At 37.7% G+C, this 12416-nt stretch overlaps 1 protein-coding gene across 2 annotated transcripts; it reads right to left on the bottom strand.

The window, feature by feature from the left end:
* Window positions 1-1174: 1174 nt before the first annotated feature.
* LOC21399604 lies at window positions 1175-12144 on the bottom strand. Of its 2 annotated transcripts, XM_024161519.1 has the most exons (11): window positions 9294-12144; window positions 8892-9131; window positions 8115-8244; window positions 7644-7796; window positions 7276-7511; window positions 6899-6968; window positions 5938-6144; window positions 3293-3528; window positions 2230-2308; window positions 1987-2127; window positions 1175-1770 (listed from the first exon to the last, which is right to left on the bottom strand). In XM_024161519.1, exons 1-11 carry the CDS (start codon window positions 11987-11989, stop codon window positions 1567-1569), a joined length of 4392 nt encoding a protein of 1463 aa, XP_024017287.1. In that variant the 5' UTR covers window positions 11990-12144; the 3' UTR covers window positions 1175-1566. The 2 variants fall into 2 exon arrangements, 1 of the variants encoding a protein (XP_024017287.1); XR_002901625.1 differs by lacking the exons at window positions 1175-1770; window positions 1987-2127; window positions 2230-2308 and having other exon boundaries at window positions 3455-3528; window positions 5938-6137.
* Between the last annotated feature and the right edge of the window lie 272 nt (window positions 12145-12416).

Consider the following 12416-nt stretch of genomic DNA (forward strand, 5'->3'; position numbering starts at 1 on the left):
TACGGCGGCAAGGTGACGGATCTCAGATCGACATCACGATCTCCGTTCGCGAGGTCTCCTGCAAATGGTACCTACCGTCTGGAGATCAAGATTGGCCGCTGTAGAAGATCCCCAAGCACCGCCCATTTTCCGTCTCACACAACGTATACCTTTTTTATTTTTTATTTTTTTGGCTCGTAGGCCATCACTTATCGCCATGGTCTTGACCGTTAGTTTATTAATCTCAATTTATAACTGATTTCATCACTAATCGACTGCGGTCTGTAACTGTAACTGATCGATTAAAATTCATCTTTTTGAGATTTTTAAGTTTAAAAACGGTCATTACATTTAGTTTGAGTTCAGAATTAAGATTTATAATTTTAATTTTTAAAATTAAATTTTTTTTAAAAAAAAAAAAATACTGTAAAATTTCATCACTAATCGACGATTGATTAAAATCTTTTTGAGATTTTTAAGTTTAAAAACGGCCATTGGACTGATTTTAGAAAAGATGGGTCAACCACTTAAATGAAGCTTATGAATAAGCCATTTAGCTCATATCCCTTAATTATCAAAATTGCTGTAAAAAAAAAAAAAAAGTTGCATTTTGTATTAATTGCTTTTAGAGTCTTTTCCCACAAAATAATTTAACCAAACACTTTGGTTGAAATTCATGCATAGAGGTTATAACAGCAATCTCAAATTTAGGGATTAACGGTATGTTTTTGTTATGTTGATATGCTAGCTGTGTTAGAAATAACTATGCCTAAAATCAGGTTGGTGTTTACTAAATTTTATTTTAAAATCCGCTTTAAATGGATACGCTTGTGTATATAAACTAAATAGTCTAAAAATATTTAAAAAGTTATTTTTTCTAAAATTGAAAAACATATGAAGCAGTGTTTTTCTATTATTTATTTTCTTTCAGGGATAATTTAAATAGGTAGATTTGAGATACCTTTGTATTGCTTCACAATTGTTGGAAAATAATTTTAACAATCTGCTCAACAAAAGTAGGTTTTACCAAATTCATAAATTGTTTTTAGATTGTTTGACAATCTAAAAGCAGTCATCTTCTTAACAGACGAGAAAAAGAAACTTTACGAGAATAACACAAATGTAATTTTTCTTTCTTTACTGCTGAAAAAAAAATAATGTTTTTAAGTACATTCACAATTGAATATTTGTTTCCATCTATGCTGAAAACGTTCGTATAAATACAAAGAAAAGGTTACAGATTCGTTTCCGTGACAGTATAATTGTCAACATTGACGAGTGAAAAAACTCACCACTCTTTCTCCAATAAATGAGTATTGGTTCATGGACAGCCTCTGTGGACCATGAACATAGTCAGTGTGAAAAATTATGTCCATAAAATTGCGGTTTTCGGTGGACAAATCTTCTGTTTCTCAACAATATCAGATGAGTCTTGCAACTGAGCTGTCGATTCGGGCTAGTATGACTGGATCTGAATCAGTGCTCTGCTGAAAATTCCTCGCCACAAGTAGCCAGTCAATTCCCATTGTTCTCTTAGACGGAAACTTTGCGGTCCGAAAGGAGGTATAAAACTCTTTAAGTCACTTTTTACCATCGAGAATATGAATTTCCATGAGTCTTCCAGTTATCCCTGTAGTTCCGTCTGGATGAGCTTCTCTCAAATGGAGAGCTCTGGAAATCGGAGCTTCTGAAATTGCTGCTTCCAGGACTCTGAGCATCTGAATGTCTTCTGTGAGTGCTGCTTCCTTTTAGATCTTTTCTCAACTCCTCGTCGATATCATATTGTGAGCGCTGTTATCGAAAAAAAAATGGCAGATCAAAATAGCGCAAAAGTGGAGCATCTGATCATATCACACAATGTAAAAGATGGAGATTTCTGTAATCATATATGCATTCAAAATTTCAACTTTTCCATAAGACGGATTCAAGTCAAAGAAAGGATGAAGACAAGTGCATAAGTGGGAATTATAAATGTCTGAAGGCGCAATCATCACTAGAAAGACAAACCTTATCGGGGTCTGAAAGCACTGCATATGCCTCTCCGATCATTTTAAAAAGCCTATCAGCATCGTTGTGAATCTCCTGGGAGATTTCCCTCCAAAGTTGCCTCTCATCTCCACTATCAGTTCTTGCCAGGAACTGACCGGCCTGAATATCCAAGCAAAGTGATGAGTAAATATGACAAAACAGAAACTTTTGTACTGAATAATTTATAAAAAAAAAAAAGAGGCCACAGTATGAAAGCTAAACCTTGTCCGGATGATGTTTGAGAGCTGCTTTACGGTACGCCTTCTTGATGTCAGCACTTGTGTCAGTTGGTTTACTACCCCTGCCATTAAGATTTATTGCAAGTGTCGTAAGTTCAAGCAATATTAAAACGTTGAAACTCCAGAACTCAACTGACTTTAACCGAGTGTTGCATGTAGGGACTACATTCAGGACATGATAAACACTAAGGGTGTATTTATTAAACTGTAAAGGAATGTAATGGGAAAGGAAATAAGATCGTAAAGGAAAGTAAAGTAATGGGATTAAGGAGTCATTCATTCCCTTTCATGTGTTTACTTGACTATTACATGGTGTAATAGGAAACAACCCCATTCCCTTTCTTATGTTCACTAAACTTAAAAATAACAATGTTATGAATGTAATCACTAAAATGTCCTTTTACACAATTATATAATCACACTATATAATAATTCATTATAGGTAGATAAGTAAATTTAGCATTCATTCTTTTTGATGAGGAAGCAATACTATAGAGGGTGTAAGGATTGGTATTCCCTTTTCTCATTCCCTATATTGTGTCGGGCCCACTAAATCCCCATTACTAATATTGTAAGTAAACACATTATTAAATGGGAAAGGGAATCACTCCTTACTTCTCCTTTTCCTTTGATGCAAAGTAAACATGCCCTAAGTTTCAATAAAGATTCAATCTCGCAATAACCCTAAAGAGAAACTGTAAAACACGGCACATTCTCAGACACCAAGATGTAGGGTCAAGAGAGAAGAAAATAGAATCGAGATAGAGAAACAAAACCATTAGGGATTTCATAGACCAATAGATAGTAAAGGGAGGATTATAAAGAGAACAAGAACTCTGTAACGAAGAAATCAGAAATATCAATACACATTCATCAACTAAGTCTGAATTGAAAATAAAATCTCTAAGCTATGTACAGAGTTAAAAATACCAACAATGAGACAAACTACTAAATCCTAAGTAATCGTAATAGATAAACGTAATCTTAAATTCAAAATTAAGTATTTAAATAATAACTTCTAGATACTTAAACGCCTAAAAACTTACAAAATGCGGTAGAAGTCCAAGGATACTCCTTTCTTAGCTTCTTCTTCCATTACGGAGAAACGCGTTTGAGCTTGCCTTAATTCTTTTACAATGCCCGTGGATCTACCTGAAGAGCTGCATTCTTTGGCCTTGTCACAAGATTGGCTTTCAAGAATCGATAGGAGTCTCTTGAGGGCACTAGCTGCCTCGCCATAGTCTCTAATCATCTCATGTAAGGTGGCTCTCCTGGAGACTGCCTGTGCAAGGGACATCAGGCGCGCGCGCGCGCACACAAAAGAAAAAAGATTTAGATTTTGTTCCTAGAGAAGCTGAAACTACTTATAACAACAAAAGATGCTAATTAAGCAAAGGAGGAAAAGGGAAAAACTTGAAAGAAAATAATATCAAGAAACAACATGATGTCACAGAAAGCATGTAGCATAAATGGTGAGCTGTTTGACTTTTTATTTTCCAGAGCTGTTTGAACTTTTAATATGCAGAAGATTTTGTCTTATTTGGACATGTTACGAGAGAATATACAAGCAAAGGGATTTTGATAAGCCTTTACTCAGGCAAGTTTACATTAGGAAGAGTAAGAAGACTTAAGAGGAGTTAGAAGTTTGTTAAGCAAGATTGTTAGTTAGCTTGTTGAATAAGATTGTTGGTTAGGTTGTTATGAAGCTTGTTATGAAAGATTGTTAGTTAGCCTAGTTAGCTTGTTAAGAAAGTTTAGGGATGAGAATAAAAGGAGGAGGACACGGTTAGAGGTAGGAAAGGTTTCAGTAATTGTACAAGGGAAAATCTTGGAAACATTTCCAATTAGGGGAGGCCACGGACCCTCGAAGTTCCGCAATTTGTTGTAACTTTCAGCAATTGTCTATACAGATTCTTCCTTCTTCTTGTCTATCAAATTCTGTTCTACTTTTTGTTAGTGTATCTGTCAAGGTTCTATCAGATTTCTGTTTAGTAATTAGACATCGCCTATTACGCTGCTTAATAGCAGTTGAGTAACTAGAAGTTTACAACTTGCCTGCAAATTTTTCATGAGCTTTACATACTAGATATTAGTTATAATCAAATAAAGTAAAATTAGAATTACATATGGCTATTTGTCAAACTGCAGTAGTTCCTTTTCTTTTTTTCTTTTTTCTTTCTTTGTTGGTTTTGGTGGGGGCGGGGTGGGGGGTCGGAATAATTCAAAACACACAAAGAAAGAAAAACAAGAATCATAGTTTTGCCCTCGGATTAGAAACTAGCAAACAAGAAGACTGCGCATATATAAAAAAGAAGAGGATTATTTTCATAAATGCCTCCCGAACTATGTACCTTATTTCAAAGTGCAACCTGATTCTTCTAAACCGTTCAAAACACCCCCCGATCTATAGAGAATGATTCAGAATGCCACCTCCGTCCAATACCGTCTATACTCTTAACAGATTTACTTACATGGCATGTTATTAAGAATTAATTAAAACCATTATGTATTAAAATAACAATTAAATTCGATTAAGTATTAAAAATAACAATAAATCAGATGAGCAAAAAATAAAAAATCCCTCGATAAATAACAATAAAAAAACTTTCAAAAAAAAAAAAAAAATTTATACGCTCTCCTTTTCTCCTCCCTCTTCTGATCTCTCTTTCTCTTCTCTCTCTCAAGAACCCAAATGCATCTATGGGTATGATCAATTTCTGTTTCAAACGCAAAAAATCAAAAACCCAAACATTACAAACTCAATAAAATCACCAGAGTCAAAGGGTAGGGTCGTGAGTGGAGGCGGCGGCAAGGCCTAGGTTCTCAAGTGGATGAGGGGCTTGAGTTCCACCGTGGTGAGAGGAGATGGGTTGCACAAGGGTCAGGGCGGAGGGTCTCATGGGTGGCTGTGTTAGAATGAGATTAGATCTGGTGTGGGTTTTTGTTTAACAAATCTGGGTATGTTTTTTTAAATCTGGGTTTTTTGTGTATTTCTCTAAGGAAGGACAACGCTTTCCCGATCTTCTTATTGTTGTTTTCCTTGTCCATGGCGTCGTCATTTTTGCGGCTAAAGAGTGAAGAGGTTGTACGAGATGGTTATGCCAACAGAGAGAAAGTGGAAAAGCTCTCAGCTTAGATGAACTTTGGTTGCTTGTGAAGGGAAAAGTGGGAGAATCATCAAGAACAGAGAAAGTAGAAGGGCTTGGCAGAGGAAATTGTAGTGGAACTTTGGTGAATTGTCTTGAGTTTTTTGGTCTGAAAGTTGCTTTTTGTTGGGGTTTGTTGTAGGATTTAATGGCTGCCATTGATTTAGACGGAGATGAAGAGTGGCTTCCATTGATTTAGACGGAGATGATGAGAATTTTTTCATATTGTATTTGATTTGATATATAGAATAATTGGTTTTTATTAGTCAAAATACCTTCCATAACTTTTAATACTCATTTTTAAGTGCCACATGTGCATTTTCTGTCCAAATGATACACGGAAGTGGACGGAGGGGCAAATTTGACCTATTTTCTACATATCAGGGGGTGTTGAACTGTTTTACAAAATAGGGGGCACTTTGAAACAAGGTACATAGTTTAGAGGCATTTATGAAAATAATCCAATAGAAAAATAGGAAAAAAAAAAAAACTAATAAGATGCACATAGAGTACTGCACAGGAAAATGCAAAATATAGTGGCATACCTTTGCATAATTTCCATCTAGGGCTATAGCTAGACTGCAGTCAGCAATTGCATCAGCAATTTGACCTAGAGCTTGGTGTGCCGCAGCGCGATTACAAAAACAGATAGCTGCAAATCGACGTGATTCAACATTGCTGGATAGAGCAGCAGTGTAATGGTCCACCGCTTCTGCATATTTTCCCAATTTAAATGCTTCATTTCCTGCATTCTTTTATACACAAGTAAAAATGTAAACTTATTTGATGGGAAGAAATAAACGAAAGATAGTTGAAAAAGTTCTTTTGTAAATGCTAGAGAAAAAAGGAAATTTGAACATGTAAGACAAAGGACCCAGAATTCTCCATTTTTCCAGGCATTGCCATGTCTGTGAGTAGAATTGAGTTTTCAATAGCGAATCTGTCTTGTGTTTCTACATCTTTACTTGAGGGACGAAACTCGGCTAACTTTTAGTATCGATCACTTATATGTTTTTGGTATTTTTAGTATCGATCACTCATATCGTAATTTGATCTAAGTATCAATCACTTAATTCTAGAAAAGAAAAAAAAAGGGTACTTATGATCTCAACTTTTCAACTCTAAGGTTTATGATCTTCAATGTATGGTATGATGTACCTCGGTCATTATCAGTCACTTGAACTCAGATGGATCATTTCCTAACCATAACTTGACAGATGGAGATAGTACTTGAAGGTGAAAACAATTATCTTGACAGAGACTGATATTGAACAATGTTGCCAGTTGCTTCTACTCTTCTGCTTTTACATATGGGCAAGGAAAGGAGGGGGAAAAAAAAGAACTTGCAGCATATTCAAGAAATGTGAAGTTTATGTGAAATTGGAAACTTCACATTTGATTTAATAGTAGTGGAGCAATGCACACTGAAATTGTCGTTTAGGCAGTAAGACAGAGACTAATAAACTGAATCCAAGAATAATTTTACAAAGAAAACAAAGAGGTTACCTTATGATGTAAAAGGTCACGAATAGTGACAGCCAAAGAAGTTGATGCCTCCAGATTCTTACATGCAGACCTGAGAAGACAAAATTATTAGAACTAACCTTGGAACTTTCAATACAAAAGGTTTTACTTTCTTTCTTTCTTTTTATTTTTGTTATTTTTTTTAATTCTCCTGTTGAGAACACACTTAGTAATTAGCCATTGGTTTTAGTTCTCGAGCGTATTTAGCGCTGTTGTTTTATAGTATTAATTAGTCCAATTTACCATCTAAATTTTCTGACAATAACTTACAAGCTTTTTACCCTAATTATCTACATCCCCTGACTGGGAGAAAGGATACGAAAGGATACCCTAAGTGCTTCTAGAGTATCACTACTTACCCATCGTTAATTGATCTAACTTTGGCCAGCTTATCAAGCAGAGGAAGAGCAGCCTCAAGCCTTCCCAAATGAAAGTAAGACTTGGATATCAACCACCACCTCCAGAGCCTTGCAAATGAATAACTTTCATTTGAAGAACCATCTATATCTGCTAATGCATTCACGGAGGCAAAATTCTTTTCAACAAAAGATAGACTCTGCTCACACAGCTGAATCGCTTCTTCAGGCCGCCTCAACTGCAAGATACGATATCAACAGTAAAGAAGTCAATGCTGAGATCAAAATTCAAGGAAAATGCAGACATCAACCACTGCTAAATCGCAAACCAAGTACTTAAAGTTAGTCACATTAATCAATGAGGTACGGACCATAATAAGAGCCTCTCCCTTCATTTTAAGTAATTTTTCAGAGTATAAACTAATTGATAAGGCTTCAGAGATAATTTCCAAGGCATTGAGAGCTGCATCAGGATTTTTTTGTTCCAAAAGTTTAGCAGATTGATGTATACACTCAATCACTTTCTGTAAAAAACAAACCACGAAAACAGTCATCAGATCAAAGGTACACTCTACCATAAACGTAAATGCATAAGTAATCGGCACATCTATAGCATATGAATGGAAAAGCCTTTATTTAGGACTAGCAACGGAGGTGGCTAGTAGAATGAGAGATATTCTCTCTTTAAGTCAGGTAGGGTTAAGTCAGCAATTCAGCAGATAAAACACAATAATAAAAAAGAAGATGACCTATAAGCAGTTGGTATTTAATCAAACAAAAAATTATTACCAAGATATGACTACATCAGCATACAACAATACAACAGAACATAAAAGCAGTACCTGAGCCTTCCGTTGGCCATCAGCAGCATCAATTATGATTCTTCGGTCCAAACACACACCAGCTCCAGTTTCAAAGCAATTCTTAAAGCACTGCTGTGCATTTTCAACATCCCCCAGCAAAAGATGACAACTGTAACTCACAAAAAAATACATATTTAGAAGACATATAACGTTTCATAATACAAAGAGGCATTAAGGGAAAGGAGAATAACAATTGCAAAAATTAAAACTACTTTTACATGCATAAGAAACACTTGGAGTCCTTAATGATGTATTTACTACTAAATATCAACCCACACATTAAGTTCCCCTTTTGGCAGGTGTCTGATTTTGTTTGCTCAAATTCCTGTCACTAGCACGTACTTTTTAAAATGACAGGTAGTCATATATTTTCTAGACTCACTGCTCATAAGTCTAGAGTTGGGGTCTATTAGTCGTATTTGGGTTTTTACCATGCTTTTTCGTTGTCTTTTCCTTGTGTACTTTTTTTATTTTTTTTTATGATTAGGTGTAAATTAGATCTTTACCATTTCCTGCTATGTATGAATCCAGTTAGAACTAGAATGCCTGAAGGCCTACATGGAAACCCGATTGAGACAATCTGCAAATTTAATCATCTCAGCTCAACATGACTAGGTGCAAGCTCTACTCGCATTAAGGAACACAAGTATATGTTGCTTGAAAGGCAAGAAAATGAATCGTATACCGTCTCTATGCACAATTCTAAGGTAGGTAACTTCGTCCTGTAGACATAAAGTAAGAGTATAGATGCCTTACTTTGCAGCTCTTATATGAACTTTAAGAAAGTTGGGATCTAGGGCAGCAGCCATCATGCAGTCACCGAGAGCTTCCCTTATCCTTAGAAGGCACATGCGGGCTGCTGCACGGTTGCTATAGCAGAGCAGAAGAGGTTTAAGACAGGTGCCTGATCTGTCACTTGAAGGTAAAGAAATTATCCCTTGAGTGTAAAATGCCTCAGCTTTTGGAAGGTCCCCGTTTTTATAAGCTTGGTTTCCCCTGATAAAAATCAAATATTTAACCATGTAACAACATTAAGAATGATCACGAAACTATAAAATAAATAAGTAAAGGAAACCATAGCTGCAAAGCCAATAATTCAAGAAACACATCAATGATAAATTAGTTCAAAACGGAACAGTAGTTCTTAAAAATGAGCACCTGAGTCGCCACTTCTCACAGGTTTCCTGAATTTCAGCTGAGGAAGAACTGCGCCCTTCCATGAACTGTTTGCCTGCTTCAGATTTGTCCATTGCATTGGGAAGCGAAGATACGCTGCTAAGGGGTGAAGATTGCACAGAAGAAGATCCAACCTTAACAACTTCACTCCTACCTTTTCTTATATACCGACGCTTTCTAGCCAGTAATCTCCCTTTCCCAGAAGATGTAGCTGAAAACGTAAAATCCGCCCCCTTGATATCTTCCACACCTGAAGTAAACTGAAGCCCAGATGCATTTTCGGTGACAATGAACTGCATTCCAGAAATGTTTTCTTTATTTTCTATGTTTGAGCTAAAGACACCTACGGATTCTACCGAAGCCACACTAGCACCACTGTGGCCATCCGCTTGTGCCGTTTGGGCAGTAGAACAGGCAAAGTCATGCACAGAAATTGGTGGGCACTTCTGATTACAGGAACTTTCACCATGGTACCCAAGATTTTCCTCATTTGGCACTTTAGTACCCTGATCACCTCTATCACTATCTAATCCTTTTCCTTTAGTTACCAAATCTTCCTCTTTAGTATCAGCCGGAACTGGTGCATCTGATGCAGGGGTTCCATAACTACTGTCTATGGGGGACGACCCATCTGATGCTGCAGAACTTTCTCTGGAAAATTGATCGTTCACAGTAGCATCCCGATAGGGAGATAAGTCCATTGGGGAGTAACATCCGGAAGTGTTTGGGTAACTGCTTTCCTTAGAGGCATGATCTCGGTCACGCCATTGCTTAACCAAAGGTTTTCTCAACTTACGCTTTGTTTCCCTCAATCTTTTGTCCTCAATTGACCCGTTCTTTATAGTGAATTCCAGTTTACTACCTACTTCAGGAAATAGACTTTCCTTAAGAGAGACAGGATCACATAATGGCGTTTTGAAATCTGTCAAGGGAGAATTTCTTGTATCCTTTTTCTCTACTCCAACAAAAGCTGCTTCAGAAACACTAGGTTGGAACTCATGACAATTAGATGAGAACGAAGACTGTGAGAAAGCTACATTGGGTTCTGCAGGATCAGTTGCTTCGCATTTCCGAAGCTGGCCAAACTCAGCACTGACCCCTAGCCCTCCCAGAAATATAAAAGGTTCAGATTTAGAGGTACCCGAAACATCTGTTGTGTTGTCGTTACGAGCACTTCCAAATACGAAATGGCTCTGTTCACTACTTCCAGAGATATTCCCATCAGTTTTCTTTACATCAACACAAGGACCTTTAGAACTGTTAGAAGAGATATTACTACTAGAACTGTTAGATACTTTGCTACATCCTCTAGAAACCTTTATATATCTTCTAGACTTGGATGCAGCCCCAATATTGGAAAACAATTTCGTCTTCAAATTTTCAGTTCTCTCAACACCAGAAACATTCACAGAATCATCAATGTTCAGTTTCCTCATCTCATCAGGAAGCCTATGTTCTGCACTTGTGCCAGAAACACTAGCGCTTCTAGCGGCATTATCATCGCTTTCAGATGGATATTTACATTTAACACTAACATTCGGATCCTTATTATGTACTTGTGTATCTACAGAGCTATTAAAACTCGCAAAATTTTCTTCCGTGCGTTTATTCGAACTAAATCCCGTCCTACTCCCGCTTCCAAATAGAAATACACCAGCATCGTTGTCCAACTTCCACTTCTCATTAGGATCCACTTCACCAGCGGCTCCTACTTTCTTATTGAAGCCACTCTTCTCCGAACTCGAATTCGATTCGGAGTTAAACCAACTGGCACCAAACACAAACTCCGAACAACTAGACTTCCTAAACTCAGTTTCCTGACCTATTTTCACATTGGTAGAGCTACAAAAACCTGACTGCTCAAAACTTTTGTTAAAATCTACATTACCATTCTGATTAGCTCCGAACACAAAGGCCAGATTTTCACGCTTTGTTCGCTCTGCCTCCGTCTCAAGCTTCCTCTTATCACTATCCTCAGAGCTCGAATCCTTTGCAAATTCACAACATTCAGCCTTTTCCCGATCGGAATTCGATCCTAATCCACTCCGATTACAACCAAACACAAAATCCCCACCAAACTTTCCAGATTCCAGTTCGCACTCTGTTTTTGTATCTCCCTTCTCCTCAGACACCACCTCTTTCGCATTGTCAACAAACCGTTCCTTTTCTGCACAAGAATTCGATTTCACACTATTTTTCTTAGCCCCAAACACAAACCCTACACTCTCCACCTTCGCAGACTCCATTCCCTTTCCGTTATTAAACATCACCGTCTCATCAGATTTCCCCTCCCCATTCTTGCCATCCGAAGTCTCTCCCAAACCGCCCCGATTAGCACCAAACATAAAACCCCCATTCGCACGATCACCATTCTCACAAAACGGATTGAAACCCGATCCTACCACGGTCGAAGTGCCACTTCTCGACCTCGGATTCTGAGCCTCGACATGCCTCCTCACCTTCACGAGCCGCGGCCTCGCCCTCCATGTTGCCGCCGGTCGCGCAGAATCGGTAGCACCGGACGCAGCGGCCTCGCCTAAACCCGAAAAAAGGTTAGTGAAATTGGGCAACGAGGTCGGCTGCGACTGAGCCATGGAGTTAGGGTTTTGCAGAGGGGCCGATTGCTTGGGCTGCGGTGAGTCAATCGGCGACCCAACTTCCACCGCCGGCGGCGACATTCGCCGAGAACAAGAACCAGGTTAGGGCGCCAGAAGAATAGGAGAAGTAAGTGCAACAAGGAAACACGTGGGTTTTGCGTGTGTAGAGATATGTGTGTATCTATATGTGTATGTTTATGTATGTGTGTATATATATGTTCCGTTCTGGGTTTTGCTTAGTTGAGAAGCGTAGAAATGTGGCAGAAATGAGAAACGAAGAAAGAAGCGTTTTCTTTCATTTTGAGTTTTTAAAGAGTATTTGAACGGTACATTTCTACGCTCCCAAACTAGGCGTCGTGGAGTTTTAAACTTGGTGACGTGGTGGGAATTTCTTTCTTACTTTTTGTTTTTTGTTTTTTTTTTATTATAGGAATTCTTACCGTTTTCTTTTTTTAGGAATTCTTACCGTTATCTTTTTTTCTTTTTTCCCTGCTTTCATGAAATGTAA

Source organism: Morus notabilis, unplaced genomic scaffold, assembly GCF_000414095.1.
Source record: "Morus notabilis unplaced genomic scaffold, ASM41409v2 Scaffold305, whole genome shotgun sequence".
Classification (NCBI taxonomy): Eukaryota; Viridiplantae; Streptophyta; class Magnoliopsida; order Rosales; family Moraceae; genus Morus; species Morus notabilis.

Coding starts and splice junctions, on each gene's coding strand:
- LOC21399604 (XM_024161519.1), bottom strand. CDS start 11,989: ATGTCGCCGCCGGCGGTGGAAGTTGGGTCGCCGATTGACTCACCGCAG. Junction 7,512..7,643: donor AGGGAGAGGCTCTTATTATG/GTCCGTACCTCA, acceptor CGTATCTTGCAG/TTGAGGCGGCCTGAAGAAGC. Junction 2,128..2,229: donor TCAAACATCATCCGGACAAG/GTTTAGCTTTCA, acceptor TTGGATATTCAG/GCCGGTCAGTTCCTGGCAAG.